The sequence below is a fragment of the Patagioenas fasciata genome, chromosome 24 (assembly GCF_037038585.1).
Source record: "Patagioenas fasciata isolate bPatFas1 chromosome 24, bPatFas1.hap1, whole genome shotgun sequence".
In the NCBI taxonomy this organism is placed as follows: domain Eukaryota; kingdom Metazoa; phylum Chordata; class Aves; order Columbiformes; family Columbidae; genus Patagioenas; species Patagioenas fasciata.
This window is the reverse complement of record NC_092543.1, coordinates 8,164,870-8,182,084: the sequence shown is the minus strand read 5'-3', so window position 1 is coordinate 8,182,084 and position 17,215 is coordinate 8,164,870. Positions and strand designations below refer to the sequence as shown.

General features: G+C 56.5%; 2 protein-coding genes across 3 annotated transcripts; both read right to left on the bottom strand.

Annotated features, from left to right (window-relative positions):
- Nucleotides 1-22: 22 nt before the first annotated feature.
- On the bottom strand, nt 23-6,564 carry SLC37A4 (solute carrier family 37 member 4). Of its 2 annotated transcripts, XM_065855644.2 has the most exons (9): nt 6,298-6,564; nt 5,991-6,223; nt 4,471-4,714; nt 3,318-3,476; nt 3,131-3,216; nt 2,444-2,557; nt 2,207-2,272; nt 1,082-1,220; nt 23-904 (listed from the first exon to the last, which is right to left on the bottom strand). In XM_065855644.2, the coding sequence occupies exons 1-9, from the start codon at nt 6,443-6,445 to the stop codon at nt 738-740; spliced, it is 1,356 nt and encodes a 451-aa protein (XP_065711716.1). In that variant the 5' UTR covers nt 6,446-6,564; the 3' UTR covers nt 23-737. The 2 variants fall into 2 exon arrangements, with proteins under 2 accessions (XP_065711716.1, XP_065711717.1); XM_065855645.2 differs by lacking the exon at nt 2,207-2,272 and having other exon boundaries at nt 6,298-6,562.
- Nucleotides 6,565-6,728: 164 nt separating this feature from the next.
- Nucleotides 6,729-16,913, bottom strand: HYOU1 (hypoxia up-regulated 1). The gene is made up of 24 exons (XM_065855700.2): nt 16,761-16,913; nt 16,471-16,564; nt 16,308-16,386; nt 16,067-16,221; nt 15,887-15,963; nt 15,017-15,198; nt 14,586-14,701; nt 14,024-14,207; nt 13,705-13,839; nt 13,455-13,537; nt 13,224-13,356; nt 12,768-12,955; nt 12,494-12,632; nt 12,326-12,386; nt 11,670-11,752; nt 11,281-11,469; nt 10,938-11,134; nt 10,682-10,769; nt 10,283-10,405; nt 9,792-9,925; nt 9,206-9,290; nt 8,620-8,872; nt 7,979-8,062; nt 6,729-7,697 (listed from the first exon to the last, which is right to left on the bottom strand). Exons 1-24 carry the CDS (start codon nt 16,858-16,860, stop codon nt 7,639-7,641), a joined length of 3,021 nt encoding a protein of 1,006 aa, XP_065711772.1. The 5' UTR covers nt 16,861-16,913; the 3' UTR covers nt 6,729-7,638.
- Nucleotides 16,914-17,215: the final 302 nt, after the last annotated feature.

Here is a 17,215-nt window from a genome sequence, read left to right as displayed (position 1 = left end):
TGCAAGACAACCTGAGCCCTCGTGACAGTGCTCCATTTTTATTTCACAGATAGTCAAAGATCACGTAATTCAGTACAAACCGTAATTAATTTCCATTGTTTTAATTAAGGCTGGCTACCTACTCTTGCAACCACGCTGTTCAGCAGAGGACCCGCACGCAGGTCCCTCGCGAGTGGAACTCGCCTCTTCCAGGGCCCTAAAGCAGTAAACGCTTCTGGGGGAAAAACAACAACATCTGACAAAATTCCAGTTAAAAACCTGAGTCTGGTCATTGCGCACCCCACACTGAAAAAATACAATCTGAGGCTAGAAACGTGGTTTTTAGGAAAGAGCTGCAGAAGCAGGCCGGCAGGAGCTGCCGGGTCAGTTTTTCCAGCTGACATGGCAGCTGCTGCCCCTCACAAATCATTAACTGGCAGTTAATTGCCGAGACAAACAGCGAGCGCAAAACCGAGTGTGACGTTACCTGAGGTCACGTTAGAGAACCTTCAGCGGGGAAGCTCAGGCGGCGCCGCCCGCTCGCTTCAGCGGCAGCGCTGCCAGAAAGAGGTACGTTAAATCATCGCGAATGTAAACGAGCTGAATTATCACATCTCGAGGGAAAAAGTGATCGGCAGCAGGAACCACGCGCCCTCGGGCACGTGATGAGAAATCGAGGTTGCAGCAATAGGTAAACTCACTCTGAGGCCGGTTAAACAGAGCGAGCGCCGTCCACGCGGGCGCGGGGCGTCCTCTCCTCAGTCAGCCTTCTTGGGGACGCGGCCCATCTTGGTGCGGATGTTGCGCAGGAGGAAGAAAACCACGGTGCTGCTGGCGCAGGTGACCTCGGCCACCCAGAAGGCCGTGGCCCAGCTGTAGTGCTTGGCAATGGTGCTGAAGGGCAGTCCGGCCAGAAAGCCCCCAACTGTGAGGAAAAACAAACCAAAAACCAGCTGGAGCATCTCAGCCACACCTGCCAAGACTTGGCTTTGCACGCACGATAAAAACACAATGCTTGTTTTTCCAACCTGGGGGCCGAACCGCGCTTCAGCACACGCACACGCGGGTTTTGCTTGGCTTTTGGGGAAAGCGCGTCACTCACCGTTGGCCATGAGGGCCACGATGGCGTGGGAGGTGCCGCAGAGGTTGGCGGGGGCGCTCTCGTTGGCGATGACCCCGAACAGCGCGATGGGCCCATACGAGCAGAACCCGAACACGGCTCCCAGCGTCAGGATCCAGAGCTGGCGAGAGAAGTGGGGATCAGAGACGGGATCCGCGCACCCTCCCGCTGTCGCCCACCGGCTGCTCGCAAATCCCGCCTCCTCCGCAGGGTACGAGGGGGTGTTGACATGCGGAGCTGACCCCGCTCCCTGTCTGCAGACAAAGAGCTCCAGCCCGCGGCAGACCCGCTGCACCCGCCACGCTGGCTGCCCCCTCCGCAGCTCCAACCGTACACACGACGCGCGGTTTGGTGAGAAAGAACCAGAATATCAGAGAGAGACGGGCAACGAGCCCCTGAAATCGCAGGAGAGCTGTGAACTGAGACACTGTTAAAAACCACCCTGGAGACAGCGGCTAAGAGCTTTTCTCGTTGTAGACACGAGCGGCTGATCAGAGCCACTGTCTGACAACCTCTGTGTTACTGAACAAACGCAGAATCGAGCTCAAAGAAACCCAGTCGTGCGAACGTCAGTGTCCGCATACGCTCCGGGGAGACCACCTGGCTCAGAATTTATCAATCGCTTGTGGAAGGACAGCAAAGGAGAAGGAACCCGACCACCTCCAGGCTGCAGAATGCCTTCTGAACTACAAACACCACTTTGGGATGCCCAGGAGAACTACGGACCATCGTATTCCCAGATGGGACTCAGAAACAAAGCATTGGGAAAACACCTGCCAAGAACAAAGCAGGAAGGCGTCTGCAGGAGCAGAACCACCCCTCCTGCCCTCGCTCGCAATACCCCTTTAAACTGGCCACGTTTCACCGGATGAACAAACGTCATCAGAACTCTCCACACAAAAACTTACAAGTTTTATATTCAGACCTCCTAAAGTCAGTTAGTGTCATCTCATGGTTATAAGAAAAGGTTCATTTGACAAAACTTACAGTAATCGTCTCAGTGCCCTGGTTCTAAGTTCTGCAGTGCTAACCAAGCTCCCGCGAGAGGGAAAGGGCAGAGCAGCAAAAGCAGAACAGGCAGAGGGAGAAAAAACGCAAGGCAGAAACCTCATGCTCTTTTAGGCCTGTGAGATCAGCCAGAGGCTGCAAGGCTGCAGTCCAGAAGTGATTGTCCTGAAGGAGAAAAAGGAGAAAGGAGAACAGAAGTGTCATTTACTCAGCAGTTGTGACAGCAGAAGCCAAACCGAGCGCGTCAGCCTGCTGCTCCACAGCACGAAGGAAACGCGAACTCAGAGCTCTCGGGAAGAAACCCCCATTCCCGGGCTGTCCCCGCACCCCGGGTACCTGGGGAGAGTCGCCCGTGACCGTCACCCTGAAGAGGAACATGGACGCGCACATCCCGGCCATCATGGAGAGCAGCAGTGCGTGCCGAGGGTTCCCGTAGCTCGACAGCCCGGCCTGCGGCGCAGGAGGAAACCGCGGGTCACAAACCAAGGATTCCACCCACCTCATACTCGTGAGTAACGGCGCCCACAGCCCGTCAGGAACACGGGTGGCACATCTAAAGCCTTTCTGCAAGATCTGGTTCTGGGGCCGCCCGCGGTCAGGCTGTGCTGAACAAGCAGCTCTGGGTGACAAATGATATTTCTCTGTTATTGATTGCGCCCCATTTCCACTCTGAATTCGGCTTCAGATCCCACCGCTGCATTTTAATGTGGGTTGTTTGGGTTTTTTCGGTCAGAAGACAACAATCAACAACCAGATCTCCTTCAACACGAAAATCTGGAGAGCACAGTAACATCAACAGATTAACCATCTGAAACCCGATGGGCGTATCGCAGTCCCTAATACTTCCCAAAGCCTTCCGGGGCATTCAGCAGGGACGTGGCCCTGAGAACGGCCGTTTTTAGCGTGAAGCAGCGGCTCCCCGCCCTTTAAGCGCTCGCAAAGAAGCCAAAACAAGCTGCAGAGCTTCTGAAGCAGCCGATGCTCCGTGAGCCGCCCAGCGCGCCCGAGGGCCGGGTTACTCACTCTCGCCACTGCTCTGTCAGACAGGAACCCGGCGGCGATGCTCCCCACCAGCCCCCCGATCTCCAGGGCGCTCATGTAGGAACTGCCTGGAACGCAGGTGAAGCAGAGGACAGGGCGTCAGGGCTGGTCACGGCGGTCACCAGCGCGCCCAGTCCAGCCGCAAACCTTAAAAAGCTCTGGCTCTTACCCACGAGCATGGACTGTCCCCTCTCCTGGATGAGGAAGAGCTGTCCCCAGTCGGTGCAGCACGTCTTCACCCCGAAAACGACCAGGTAGCCCGTGGAGAGCACCCAGAGGTACGGCGAGAGCAGCAGCTCCGTCAAAGTGCTGTTGTCGCTGGAGGAACCTGCGAGGAAGACGAGGAGCGGTGCTGCTGCTCGAGCCACGGAGACGCTGCAGCGGCTGCGAGCGGGCCCAGGCACGGGGGCGCAGTCACGGCCACCGGTGAGAGCGGCTGCACCTCCCATTGTTCTAAGCATGCCCAGATTTCAGAACCTCTTCCGTCAATTTAGTCCACATTTGCTACAAATTTCAAAAGAATAATCCGAACACCACTCTCAGTCATTTTCTGTATTGCAGTTGCCAAACAACCCTTCACAAAGGTCGTCAGGAAAATTCTCTGCTTCTCCAGATTGATGTTTTTAAGCTGTGCCTGCGAGAGCCGCTACACAGGCCCCCATCAGCTGCCACGTTGATTCTCGCATCGCTCTCCCCGGAGCGCGCACAACCCGCGGGGAAGCGACGTCGTCTTCTCGCACAAAGCAGCCGAGTCCCGCAGCACAGGCGCCGGGGGACGGTGCAGGTGGCCGCGCTTCCTCCGGCCCTTAAAACGCGGCAGCAAGCCGGTGTTGCAATCCCCGCTTTGCTTTCGGAGAAGCGGCACGCTCCGCAGCCTGAGCAAACATTTACTATGAGAGGCTCGGATGGAAAACACCGAGCAGAGTCCACAGCAAGCCAGGGGCGAGGGGACAACCGCCTGTCCCCTGCCAGCGTGGAGCAGAGGGAGGGCACCGTTTGGGAACCATTCCCTGCTCTTGCACTTCTTCTCACCCCAGTGCCCCCACAGACACGCGTCTCACACTCTGAGCCAAAAACAGCCCCCAAAAAACAGGGCACTGTCAGCAGGGAGAGATTGCAGAGAAAGGGAGATGAAGCATCTTGGTTTGTACAACTTGTAACTTCAACGTAGCAGCTTGACAGAATAAAGCTGCTGAAAACAGCCCCTTACACACAGCAGAGACCTCAGGACCTGGGAAGGACGGAGGCGCCGGGCATGCCGGGAGCGACGCGTCTGTGCCGGAGCGCAGAGAGAAGGCACCGCAGCGCGGCCTCATGCTCACCTTTCTTCCCTTTCTTGGCTCCGGGCTCGATGTTGGGCAGCCCGACATCCGACGGCTCGTTCTTAATCAGGACGAGGCAGACGAAGGAGACGACGACGCAGAGGAAGCCGGAGAAGGACAGAGTCGTGCGCCAGTCGTAGTGCAGCGACACGAGCGCCGCCACGATGGGGCCCAGGCCCCCGGCCAGGTTCATGCTCGCAGACAGGATCGCCCACCATGTCCCGAACTGGGAAGGCTCAAACCACTGCGCAGCAACAAGACAGACGGCAGGAGGGATTAGAAAAAGAGCGACACTGCACCTAAAAATCCTCAACTGAGGGCCACGCTGCGGGTTTGGGGTGGCTAGAGCCAGATCAATGACAGCAGGTAAGGGCAGCGCCTGCTCCTCGCTGCCCCAGCCACGCAGGGAACCCCAAACCGCACGTTGTCAGACGCAGGAGCTCGACAGGTGCTTGCGGCACCAGCCAGCTCCGCGTTATTTCCATTTACAGACAGCGAACCCAAGACATGGGCCAGGAGAGGCAAATTTAAGATGTCGCGGCTCCGCGTACCCGCTGGCAGGGACGGCGTCTGCTGGCGGGCTGCGCTGGCAGCGCGGTGGGGCGCGCGGGGTCACCTCGGGACTCGGCTGTGCATTAAGTATCAGGCACGACGTGCATCCAGAGCCGCTTGGAAGGCGTCCGAGCGCTACGTTTGTAACCGTCTCTAGAAACCGCTGCGCATGTGGTGTGCATTATTTGGGACCTTCCTTTCTGTGCACACAACCACCCTCCACAGCCCTTTTCCACCAGCTGGATGAGCCCAGCTGCCTCACAGACAGGAATGCAGTTGCTTATCGCCCGCCATCCTTGGATTTAGCTCTTCCGAGAGAGGTTTGCACACAGCCGGCCTCCCTCCCTTCTGCCTGGGGCAGGAATCAATCTGTTCCACTTACACTGTCACAAAACCCAAACGCATGCAGCCCAGAGGCTCCACTCACGCTGTTCCTCCATATGTTACCCTGTTTCTCTACCTGAACAGCCTGCAGTTCACAATTCCTGACCTCCCTGTGTGTGCAGACCGAATTCTGCTCATCACTGCTTGCCCGGCAGGAAATCAGCACAAGGGCAAAGAGACGAGCAGAACTCTGCACACTGAAATGCTGGATTGCAACAAAGGACGTACCTCCTGCCAGGTGTTACTGATCAGACCCAGGGCCTGCAAACTTTCTGAACCTTTGCTACAACAAGCAGGACCTCACACACGGAAACTCGCAGACAGAAGCAAGCACGTGTCCTGAGCTGCTGGGCTGGCTGGAGGCAGCAACAGGTGCAGTTCCTCCGGATTCAGACCATTACCGCCCCACGGTCTGCACGGACCCACTGCCGGGACGGCCCAGAGGAACAACGGCCCGACAGGAGGTCGGAGCATGTTGGTGTAGGTCTCTTCTCCCAAGTAACAAGCGACAGGACAAGAGGAAATGGCCCCAAGCTGTGCCAGGGAAGGTCCAGGCTGGACGCGGGTCCCCGGCGCTCACTCACCTTGCGCAGGATCTTGGCGCAGGGCGGCCAGCCCAGCCCCTGCGCCAGCCCGTTGAGGAACCAGAGCCCGGCGAAGGCGACGACGCCGGCGCTGCGGGCGAAGAGCACGTTGACCAGCCCCACCAGGAGCAGCCCCGCCGCGAACAGCCCGCGGGCGCTCGCCCGGTCCGACACGACGCCGCTGATGAACTTGCTGACGGCGTAGGCGGCGGCCTGGCTGCTGGTGATGAGACCTGCGGGGCCGGGACGCGCTCAGTGCCGCCCGGTCACGGCGGGGGGGCGCCGGGGGCGGGGGGCCGGCACTCACCCAGGTCGTCCTTCCCCAGCGGCACCTCGGCCATGACGGCGGGCATAACGAACGAGAAGGTCTTGCGGTTGAAGTAGTAGAGCGTGTAGCCCACGAACATGGCGCCGAAGATCACGGCCCGGTACCGGCCGTACCCGCCGCCCGCCATCCCGCCGCGCCGCTCCGAGGTCGGGCCGGGACAGGACGGGACGGGACGGGACGGGCGCGGCGGCCCCACGAGCCCGGCGGCGACAGCGGGGGCGCCGGCGCGGACGGGACGAGCGGGGGCACCGGCGCCCAACGCCGGCTCCGCCCGCGGCCCCGCCCCGCCGCTCCCATTGGCCGCCGATCCGCCCGCCCCGCCGCTCCCATTGGCCTCGGGCCCGCCCCTCGGCCCGCCCCCCGCCCGCGGCCCCGCCCCCGCCGCGACAGACGGAGCCGCTTCCCAGAGCGCGCCGGGGAGTGCGGTTTTTATTTTCGGTCGAAAAGGCCAAAACGCAGCACGACAGCAGATGCACGGTCACCGGTGTCCGCGGACACGGAGGTTCCCCAAAGCCAGCCCGAGCACACCACATCGGGATGAGCGGGGTGACGATGACCGGGGCCCGTTGAGCTGTCCCCGAACCCTTCGCCGTCCCGGTGTCCGTCACCACGCCTGCCCTGACCGCGAGAAGCGCCAACACCACCTCCTGTCCTCCTCCACATCCAGTGTTGCCCCTTCTGAGCTCTTCGTTTTATAGCAAACTATAAACAAAATCTTTCTCTCACGTCCCAGTTCAAGGTTTTCAGTCCTTGCTGCGGATCGAGACCGAGACCGTCCCACCAGAGCCTGCGGACAACAGACGCTTGACCTCACAGCACAAAGCCTCTCCGGTTCTGTTCATCCTGTGAACCCAAACAGGAACAACTCCCAACAGATGACACCACGTTTCTTACACGAGACCCTCATGGGCATAGACAACCAACAGACAACAAACGTGGCCTCAGCCTCACGCGCATCCCGCTCCTCTTCACCCCGGAGCTCGTGTTCAGAATTACTTCCTAAAGCTTAAGATGTTTCTTTACAGCTTTCTCTCCACAGAAAAGTCCCTTTGGTGACATCCATACTGAAGCTGAGACACTTCTCGGTGGGCGCTCTGCCACCTTTAAACACGTAAGAAAAACGACAAACAAAAACCAATTCACTAAGTTAGTAGCGGCAAATTCCCCAGAAAGAAAAAATAAAATTTACATCTCTATCCCGTTTTGTTGCTGGGCTGTTTGTTGCGTTCCATTTACATCATGACTAACCAGGTCCATTATAAAAACAAGAAAGTAACCATGAAATAAATAGATGTTGACAGCAGCGGGATTTCAGGGCTGTTATAACTCATCGTTTTTCCTGCTTTCTCCTCCAGCTTCTGTCTTCTCTTTTTTGGACCCTGTGTAACAAAGGAAACTCAGTTACACACTGTGACGGTTTTTACACCACACAAAGCAGCACTGAAAGTAAATATTCCGCATTAAATATTCCACCAAGCTCCCAGCCTGTGGTACAGAAGTTAGGGAACACTCTGGGGGCTGATCCTCAGCTCCAGGGAGCTGGAGACACTACAGCCAGTTGAAAATCGCTGTCCTCGCAATAGGATGGGCAGAACAAACAGCCAGACAGCTCGTGCTTGTGGGCACCGTGCTCCACAGCGTCAGCCAAACCTGTACCCACCAGAGTCCGGCCCCGGCTCAGCGTCTGTCGCTGTGCTCTCAGCTACAGGAGGTTCCGCCGCTGGACCCACATCCTCGGGTTTGTCTGTGTTCAAAGCAGAAACAGCACAGAGGTCAAGGGACAACGCACAGGAGATGAGGTGACGCGGTGAGGGTTCCAAAGGACCGGGGGCCTCAGCACCTGAGATCTTAAAAAAAGGCCAGAAAACTGCAAGTCTGAGTGTCCCAAGAGACTTTTTTTTTTTTTCCTGGGGTCCAGCTAAGCCACAAACTTTTCTCATCAACAGCTCATTCGGTTCCTATAGGACATGACCTCGAGCACTTGCTCTGGACACCCTGAACACAACTGATGGCTCCCGGTAAGGCAGCCAACCAGACAGTGACCAACCGCCCTGGGAGCTGTAAATATCTGGGGTTCCTGCACAGGAAACAAACAAACACACACAGGGCTGGGTGCAACGGACACTGCCAGGCCTCCATTTTCCCCGCTGTCTCCGAAAACCACGAGAAGGACCAGTGATCCTACAGTTAACTATTGTCTTCACTTATTCAGCTCCATTTCACTCCAGGCAGAGAGACTCGTGTCCAACGCGCGGTAATTACACACCTGGAGTCACGTACACGCTTCCCACCGCCCCTCACCTTCTGGTTTCCCCTCCGTGGGAGGGATAGTGGTCTCGGTCTCAGAGGCTGCTGTACCATTCTTGCCCAAATCGGTTTTCGTGGTGTTCTTCTCCTTTTTGGGCTTGGGTTTGGCGAACTTGGCCTTGTTCAGGAGATACTGCACTTCCCTGTCCAGGGCAGCTATCTTGAGCTCGATGTCTTTGGAGAGCAGGACGGGTTTCTCAGTAGGAGGGAGCTTGTTCTGTTCAGCCAGTGTCTCGTTTTTCCAAATCTGTGGGATGGGAAGGAAAAGGTGTTTTTTGGATGCTTTTTGCTTCCAGGAATCACTGTACATCACAGTATTTCAAAGTCACCACTCCTGGGCCTTCAAACTCAGGATAAGGCTGCTCTCTGCTACATTTCCACCGCTTTCTTAGTCACCCAAACATGGGGTAAAATGACGACACAGAACCCTCAGATCCCAATGGACTGGCTTGCTGGTGGCATGGAAACTACACAGGCACACTCTGTGCTGTGACTTTGAGGGAATGTGCAGGACCTGTTGCTTCACACAACCCAAACTTCAACCTTCACCTTTCCCCAGATTAATTCGATCATTTATTACCGTTGTTTCATTGATGGCTTTTTCCAGCGTACTCAGTTCCACTTCCGTGAATATCTGGTCAGACTCTGGAATCATTCGGGCTCCCCTGAAAGATAAGCAGAAAGTTTATTTCTGTTAAACCAAACAGGCTGTACCTTGGCAACTTGGCCTTTACAGCTCCAACAGTAACCAGGCGCGGCACACACCAACCAGTTAGGACACTTTACATTTGTGTCTCATGCACCTGCAGCAAACAAGTGTCCTAAATCCACCTCTGGATGCTAGGGATGGAACACAGAGCCAGCAAACACAGCTACCGTGAGGTGAGAAAAACAGGGAATACCAACAAAGCTGAGTCTGTGGGACCAAGAGCGGAAAATCTGGTGGTAAATGGTGGGTGTGGTGCTGGACGCCTCCTGTCCCCCAGGTCTGAACAGAGCTCGCACGCCTCTGTCAGTGGGTTCTGTAGAACCAAGTGCTCACAAGCAGGGGTTTCATTGTCTTCTCTCCAGAAGCACCAGTGTGTTGCAGACACTCGATCTACTCGGGTTCTGCTGCCATTGCTCACATCACCAGCTGCACAAGCCCTTCCCCGGTTTGCTCTTACTTGAGGAAGATGGTGGAGTGGTTGAGCAGACCCTCCAGGGCAGCCAGGCGCTCCGGCCACTTCCTCCGCTCCTCCACACGGAAGAAGAGGTTCCTACAAAGCTTCTTCAGCTCCGAAAGCTTGTCCTTCAGCTCCTGCAAACGGGTGAGACGGCAATGGAGACAATCAGCCCGCTCGCTGCCTAGCGCTGCAAATCTCACAAGCTGCAGCTGCAGCTTTTGTCACTGTCTCTACCAAATACACTATTTCAATACAGCAAGAAGAGCCACGTGCTGAAGCTCTACGTGGAATCACAGGTTATTGCTGAACCTGTTGAAGTCATGCCCGTGGCTGGAAGAACTTCCTATTTTGTTCTGCGTATAACACACTGAGGAAGCCAGAAACTTCCAAGAACCAGCTCACAAAGGATCAAGAAGGACCGATGCTCTGCCAGCCTGGGTGTCACTTCCCGCTCAGTTATAGCAGACTGCAATCTCTACAGGCAGCAATACCTTAGTTGCAGCTGCATAGCCCTCTTCCTCCATCCAGCTGGAAGCCTCGCTAAGTTTTCTGGAAATTTCATCTCTCTGCTCCTCTGTTGAGACGAACTGATACTCCTCCTGGTAAAGCTTGTCCTGAAAAGAACACAGCAGGCGCTCCCGTCAGACACCGCTGAGCACGGAGCGTAAAACTACCAGGGCACCCACCCGCGAACTCCTGGGGCGATGGCTGAGCCAGCTGGATTCTCGCCCAGCCCCCCAAACCTGAGGCCTGACCAAAAGACACAAGCTGGGCTCTTCCAACCGGCTCCCCCGGCTCCGATGACTCCCCAGCCCCCAGAGCAGCCACGCCGCACAGGACGCTTGTGCCTGCCCTCCGGGAACTCTCACTGCTTCACATCCTGCGCTCACCTGGGTCTCAAAGATGAACGACTCCAAGCTGTTGGCCGATTTTTCTCTTTCCTGTTTCTCTAAATCTCTTATTGTCAAGTCTTGGAGCCTAAATATGCACAGAGAACAGAAATTAAAGTTAGAAAACGCTGCTAGATGAGCAGCGCGTCATATACATCAGCTTCTCAGGACAGCAGCGCTGCTGAGCTGTCACCACTCAGAGAAATTCACTTCTGTTTTCTAGCACTTTAACCCAGCAGAGCCGTTTCAAACGTACTTTTTCATTGAGCTTTTCAAGTCGTCCTCCAGCAAGTCAGGCACATCATTCACATCCAGCTCCATGGTGATCTCATGGACAAACTTCTGCTTCTTGGGCGCTTTGATCTTCTCTTCTTCTGTCTTGGTCGCTGTGCTGTCACCAGAACTTTTGGACGGTTCTTCCTCTTTCACAGTTTCTCTGTTTTCTTTGGGATCCTATAACAGATGAAGTACATTCCCAGGCAAGGGAACAGACTCACAGATTTTGCAGCCTTTTCCGAAAGCAGGGTGCTAACAGGGAAAGAAGAATTCCAGCGTGGAAATCCCACTTCTCAGACCCACTGCGTCCACCTGATGCTCACCTGAGACTCCAATTTCTCGCCTTCTTCCTTCTTCTGCGACTCTGCTTGCGGAGGGCTGGTTTCTGCCTGACCCGCAGACGCCTGCTTCTCTTCTCCCTGCTCTTCGCTGGCATCTTCTGCTTCGCTTTTCTGGTCTTGTTTCTCCCCTTGCTCCTCTTTCCCCGGTTCTGCTAGGCTCTCTTCTTCCTCCTGGTCATCACAGGTGAGTCAAGGGGAAACCAAAACAGGGTTTTCATATAGAAATTCTGTACGGGTGTTTCATAGAACAGATAATGCTAACGCTCAGCAAAAATCAGCTTCTGACAATGTCTGAAATGCCCACGCGCCGCCGGGCACCTCCAGCTCTGCTCAGGTGAACGTGAGCGGCCACAGCGAGGCCCCGGGCTCACCTGAACCGCGTCCGTCAGGTTCTCTCCAGCCTCGGGCGTGGGGCCGCCACCCCCAAACAGGCTCGAGATGGTGTTTCCAAGCTCTGCGGATGGGAAACAAAACAATCCAGAATATTGTGTATCCAAAGGAGGAATGAGGTCACCTCAGCTCTCAGTTCCTGCCCTCACCAGCACAATGCTCACCACAGAGCTCCCTTGCAGGTGCAGATCAGCTACACGTGCTCCAAACTCACCCTTCCCTGACCCCGCTTTGTGTTTTTGCACACACAGACAAGGGGGCCTCTACCTCTGCCAGAATATGACCTGAAATGTGCGACTTTGCCTAAAAAGCTTCAACCTGTGGCTCCATTGGCCATCCCTGCGTCTCCAAACACAGACTTCCAGCTCCTCTCCGCAGGGAGGTCTGCACTCCAAATGCGCAACGCAAAGCACAGATGCCACGGATGCCACAGTCACCTTAGGAGTGTGCGACAATTCAGAGCTACTGGCAGCACCCAGAAGCCACTTGCAAAGGGTTTGTAGGTATTTTTGAGCAATCAGGTAATGGCTAATGGTTTAATTCTCAAACCTGCACTGCTTGCTCTGCTCTCAGCAATGATACCCTCAGTGACTCCAGCAGGGAAAACCCAACAGCCAGGGCGAACATCAACACCTACTCGTCAGCGTGGACTCCTCCTCCAGCTTGTCTTCCACCACGGTCTCAAACACAGACTCCACCTTGGAGAGGAGAGCACAGAATAAGCTTTAAGCAGGGCCCACCGACACCAGAGAGAGGGACGGAACTGGAGAACGCGTGGCAGACAAACACCGCGGGGGGTGCGTACCCGGTCGAGACTCAGCACTCCGCTCTCGTCCATGTTGAAGTGAGCTTTGATTCCTTTGGATTCATAATCCAAGTGCTTCTTGAAACTCTCCCCAACTCCCTTCAGCCTCACCGTAGTGAGATTGAGAGAACCAAAAATCCTGATGGTAAAAAAGCAGAGAGAAAACGTAAGATCATGACGCTGCAGAACAGGTAACTGCTTGTCACGCTCACGTTTGCAGCAAGGGACAGCTGCACGAAGCAGGGAACTGGCTCAGATGCTCCACCCCGCTCACCGCAGGTCGTCCTGGCTCAGGAAGGACAGATCTCCGTAGTTGACATAGAACTCGAAGTCGTCGGTGTAGCGGTTGAAGGTGATAACTTTGCGCTGCGGGTAGGGCGCCATGCGCTGGAACAAAATCCTCTTGTTGTGCTTTAAGCTCTTGGATTTGTCGTCCTCCTCTACTTCTCGGGTAAACTCCACCTGTGTCACAAACCAAAAACACGACTTGAGACCTGCAGCCCTCTTCTGCAGCACCTTATGTCAGAGGTTTCTGCAGCGTTTGGCTGCGCTGCCTCATGCCAGCATGGGGGGACAGACAGGTACTTATCAACAGATGTTTATATGACTTTATTAGAGCGGCAGAAAGCCTCGCTTAACTTCCTCACTCAGAGGAATCCACCAGGACCCCTGGAACGTCTCTCCCGGCACAGCCCCATGCCTGCACGAGAGACAACTGAGCCGTGGTTACCTGGATGGGAAACACGGTGGCGTCCCGCACGACGAAAGGCTTCACCTTGAAGGCTTTGCTCAGCGCGGCCGCCTGGTACACGGCGCCCATGGCGGCCGCCTCGTCCGCGTTGATGTTCTTGCCCAACTCTTCTCTACGAAGCAAAAAGCAACAGGCGCCAGCTTTGCAGCCGGGGCCACGAACAGCAGCGTGTTAACAGGAGGCAGGTGAGAAGGGGCCTTGTGTACTCACTTGCCCACAGCCTTCAGCAAAACCTCCTGCACTTTGGGGACACGCGTGGCACCGCCGACTAGGATCACCTGGTCAACTGCGTCCTGGGGATTGGAAACAGGCACCGGGCTTTAAGAAAGCGCTTTTGGACAGCTGCGTTCGGGGCTTCCCTGCGTCTCAGCGCGGGTCAGCGTCCCACAGACCTCAGACAGGTGACGCGAGCCTGGACTCGGGTCTGTCCCACCACCTTAACACGTTTTCTCCAACCTACCATGCTCATCTCCGCGCTGCTCAGAGCCTGCTGCACGGGTCCCGGGACGCGCTGGAACAAATCGGAGCACAGATCCTCAAACTCCTGCCTGGAGACCTTGGCCTTGAAGTCGATGTCATCCATCAGCCCCTCGATCTGCCCGAGAGGGGAAAAAACCCAGAATGAAATTATCGGCAGAGCATTTTCCAACCAAAAAGTGCAAATTTCTACCTTTCTTAACACCCCTAGGACCTGAGTGCGCCCATCCAAGCACTGCCACGGCTGTGGCGATGAGAGGATGGAACAGAAAAGGCAGAAACCCGGAGCGGGAAGGTCAGACCTGCGCCACATGGTCGGCGTTGGCGCTCAGGACAGTTTTCAGGCGGTTGGCCTCCTTCAGCAGCTTGGCCATGGCCCGCGCGTTCTTCCGGACGTCCTTGGAGGGGTGCTGGTCGTTAAAGAGTTTCGCCAAGTAGTCCCGGAGACGCAGCTCCATCTCCAGACCTCCAAGGGTACGGTCAAACCTGAGCGAAAGTGCGAACAGAGAGGGAATGACTTCAACCCAGTTGAAACGCAGCAAAGTTGGTGTGTTACTTCACAAATATGCAGAACAGCAAGTAGTCAAAATTAGCTGTGGTACTATTAGCTGTGATTGATTGTGAAAGAACAACAGTTGTTCCAAAAATAACACGTTAGAGTGAAACAAGGAAACGAAAGGTTCACCACAATAGTCTTTCAGCAGGAACTGTCCTTATATTTATGGTAAAGGACATTTCCCCTTCTGTCAACCAAATTACTGTGCTGAAGCCTTGCTGCAAAACTCCACGTTTAGAAGGGACTGTGACCGAATAGTTTCTTTCCTGAGACCCGGGGGTTTTGCACAGTTCACGCTGAAATCTTACCCGACGCCCTGGATCTGCAGCTGAGGTTGGATTCCCGAGTCCTTCGTCTTCACAGTCTGATACGTAACAATAGTGCAGACGGTGCTGCCTGCTCCCATGTCGTAAAACATGATGTTCTGGAAGGAGAAGCTGGGACGGTGAAGCAGAAACACCCGGACATCCCACAAGAATAAAGAAAGAATGCACAGCTTCCCAAGATTGATACAGGCCAAGACTCTGCTCCCTAGGCTAGTTTTAAACTGTAAAGACAGGGCTTGTACTTTGATTAAGCACATTAAATGCTCAGGGTCACGCGCGACAAGAAAACTTTTCACTCATCTCATAGATCAGAAAACAAAGCATTCCAGTCTTCTTCAGAAATTCGCTATTGCTTTCCCCGGTTGGTGGGCTCGGAACGGGCAGGCAGCTCTACGGGACCCCCCAGCGCTCACCTGCGCGGTGGCGTTGATGTCCTTCCTGCGGAACACGCCGTAGTTGAGCGCCACGGCCGTGTTGTCGTTGATGAGCTGCAGCACCTTCAGGTCGGCCATGCGCGCGGCGTGCAGCACCGCCCTGCGCTCCGCCTGGTTGAAGAACGCAGGGACCGTGATCACCGCGTCCTTGATGGGCTGCTCTGCAAGAGGCGCAGGGGACACGTGTTCCCGTCAGGACTTGTTACAACCACAGCAAAGGCAGAGAGCCTGAGGTGAACACTCGTACAGAACGCAATCCTGAAGCAGCCAGAGCAGCTGGGATCGTTAGGGATGAAACTATCTGTGTCCTGCTGAAACCAAGCTCACTCTGCACATTCTCACAAAGCCACGTGCCCACTGATCACTATTTCACACATTAGGATACATTCAAATGCTCCAGGACCGTTATCGTTGTGGAGCCTTATTACTGGATTAAGTTCCCTCTCCAGAGTAAAAACTCTTGGGACTGACTTAGGTATTGCCAAGCACACAGCACGCAGCCTCCTAGTCGGGACGAGAGTCAAATCTGTCAATGAAATACACCCAGTTTTTGTCATTGTGCTATTCCACTAGCAACACACCACAGAGATTGACAGTTAGGCTCCTTTGCTGCAAGGCTGGGTGGGATCTGGGCTGCCTGTCCCCAAAAATAGGATTAAGACCCCAAACTTGCATCATATTAGAAACAAACAACGTGACTGCTGTTGAGTCCTGCTTACAGCTGAAGGGACTCAACATCCTGCTCCTAAAAACGTGGAGGTTTTCAGACACCTTCGCTCTCTATTCAAACCCTGTGACACACAAACACACCGACCCAAATGCTGTAAGAAACACCTAAGGCCTCCCAACCTGCAAACTCCTCAGCCAGACCACGCGAGTAGTTCAGGACCATCCCCAGCATCTCCTCGGGAGAATACTGCACGGTTCTGCGAGAAACGGACAGGAAAGCCAGTTACAGCACCAACAGTCGGCTCTGGAAGCCCAGAGGGCAAAGTCCCACCCGCGAGGGGCGCAGAAGGAGCCGCTTACTGGGAGAGCTTGAAAATGACCGTCTGCCTCCTCTCGTCCTTCAGCAGCTCGTGCTCCGGGAACCGGGACCGGTACAGCACCACGTGGGGGTTATCGATCCGCTTCCCCAGCAGGTCCTGGAAGTACCTGAACGCCACCCTGGGCGTCCGTATGGACTGCAGGAGGAAAAAGCCGTCGGCTCGGGTAACGGCCCCGGCACAGAACGCGCGCTGGGAACCGCCGGTGCAACAGGGGCTCTCACCATTCCGAGGGCACTGTCGCCAAAGAGGCGCTCGCTCTCCTTCAAAGCAACAGCCACAGGGGTTTTCCTCCGGGACTCCCTGTGCAGAAAGAGAGGAGTTAAACCAGGTGCCCGAGCCCCGGTGGGGCGGGCAGGGCCCCCGGCCCCGGCAGCGGCCGCTCACTTGTTGAGCACGATCTCCATGGGCACCCCCGGCTTGACGATGGCGACCTTCATGGACTCGCTGCCCACGTCCACCGACATCACGGCCACGGACCCTGCGCCGCGGGAATAAACAAGGTCCCGTGAGCGCCGGGAGAGCGAACCGTTCCCCGGTACCGAGCGGAGGGGCCGGCGGCCGGAGGCGCCGAAGCACCGGGGGCTGCACGGCCACTCAGCGCCCCGCGCCCTCCCCCAGCGCCGCACCGGGAGCGCCCCGGCGGAACCGCCCCGGCAGCCCCGCGCCGCACGTACCTGCGGCGGGCAGACGGCAGCAGAGCAGCAGCCAGGCCAGCGCCCAGCAGGGCCCCCGCGCCGCCGCCATCGCCGCCGCCGCCATCATCATCATCATCATCGTCCTCCTCCTCCTCCTCCTCCTCCTCCCGCTCGGCCCGGCCCGGCCCGGCCCGGCCCGCCGGCTCCGGCTGCTGCGGCGGCCCCGGCGTCTCGCGCAGCCCCCGTCCCGGACGCGGCGCCTGCTCATTGGCGCGCCCGCCAGCGCCGGGCCCGCGCCCGCCAATCCCGGCGGCCCGCGCGTCCCCATTGGGCCACGTCAGGGGCATCCGGAAGCGGGCACGGCGGGAGCTGCGAGCCCATTGGCCGGGAGAGCGGGGACGGAGAAAGGGAAGGACGCACGCGGTGACGTCACGCACGCATGCGCACGCAGACCCACGGCAACTGAACCACGTGCGGCCCATATGTTTCGCGTG

Bases quoted from the DNA above. Each gene is read 5' to 3' on its own strand.
- HYOU1 (XM_065855700.2), bottom strand. From the start codon at position 16,860: ATGATGATGATGATGATGGCGGCGGCGGCGATGGCGGCGGCGCGGGGG. The intron at 13,357-13,454 runs GTGAGTACACAA...TTTGCTTCGTAG, and splicing joins TTGCTGAAGGCTGTGGGCAA to AGAAGAGTTGGGCAAGAACA. The intron at 12,956-13,223 runs GTAACCACGGCT...TTTGTGACACAG, and splicing joins CCACCGTGTTTCCCATCCAG to GTGGAGTTTACCCGAGAAGT.
- SLC37A4 (XM_065855644.2), bottom strand. From the start codon at position 6,445: ATGGCGGGCGGCGGGTACGGCCGGTACCGGGCCGTGATCTTCGGCGCC. The intron at 3,217-3,317 runs GTAAGAGCCAGA...CCTGCGTTCCAG, and splicing joins GGGACAGTCCATGCTCGTGG to GCAGTTCCTACATGAGCGCC. The intron at 2,558-3,130 runs GTGAGTAACCCG...CCTGCGCCGCAG, and splicing joins CTGACAGAGCAGTGGCGAGA to GCCGGGCTGTCGAGCTACGG.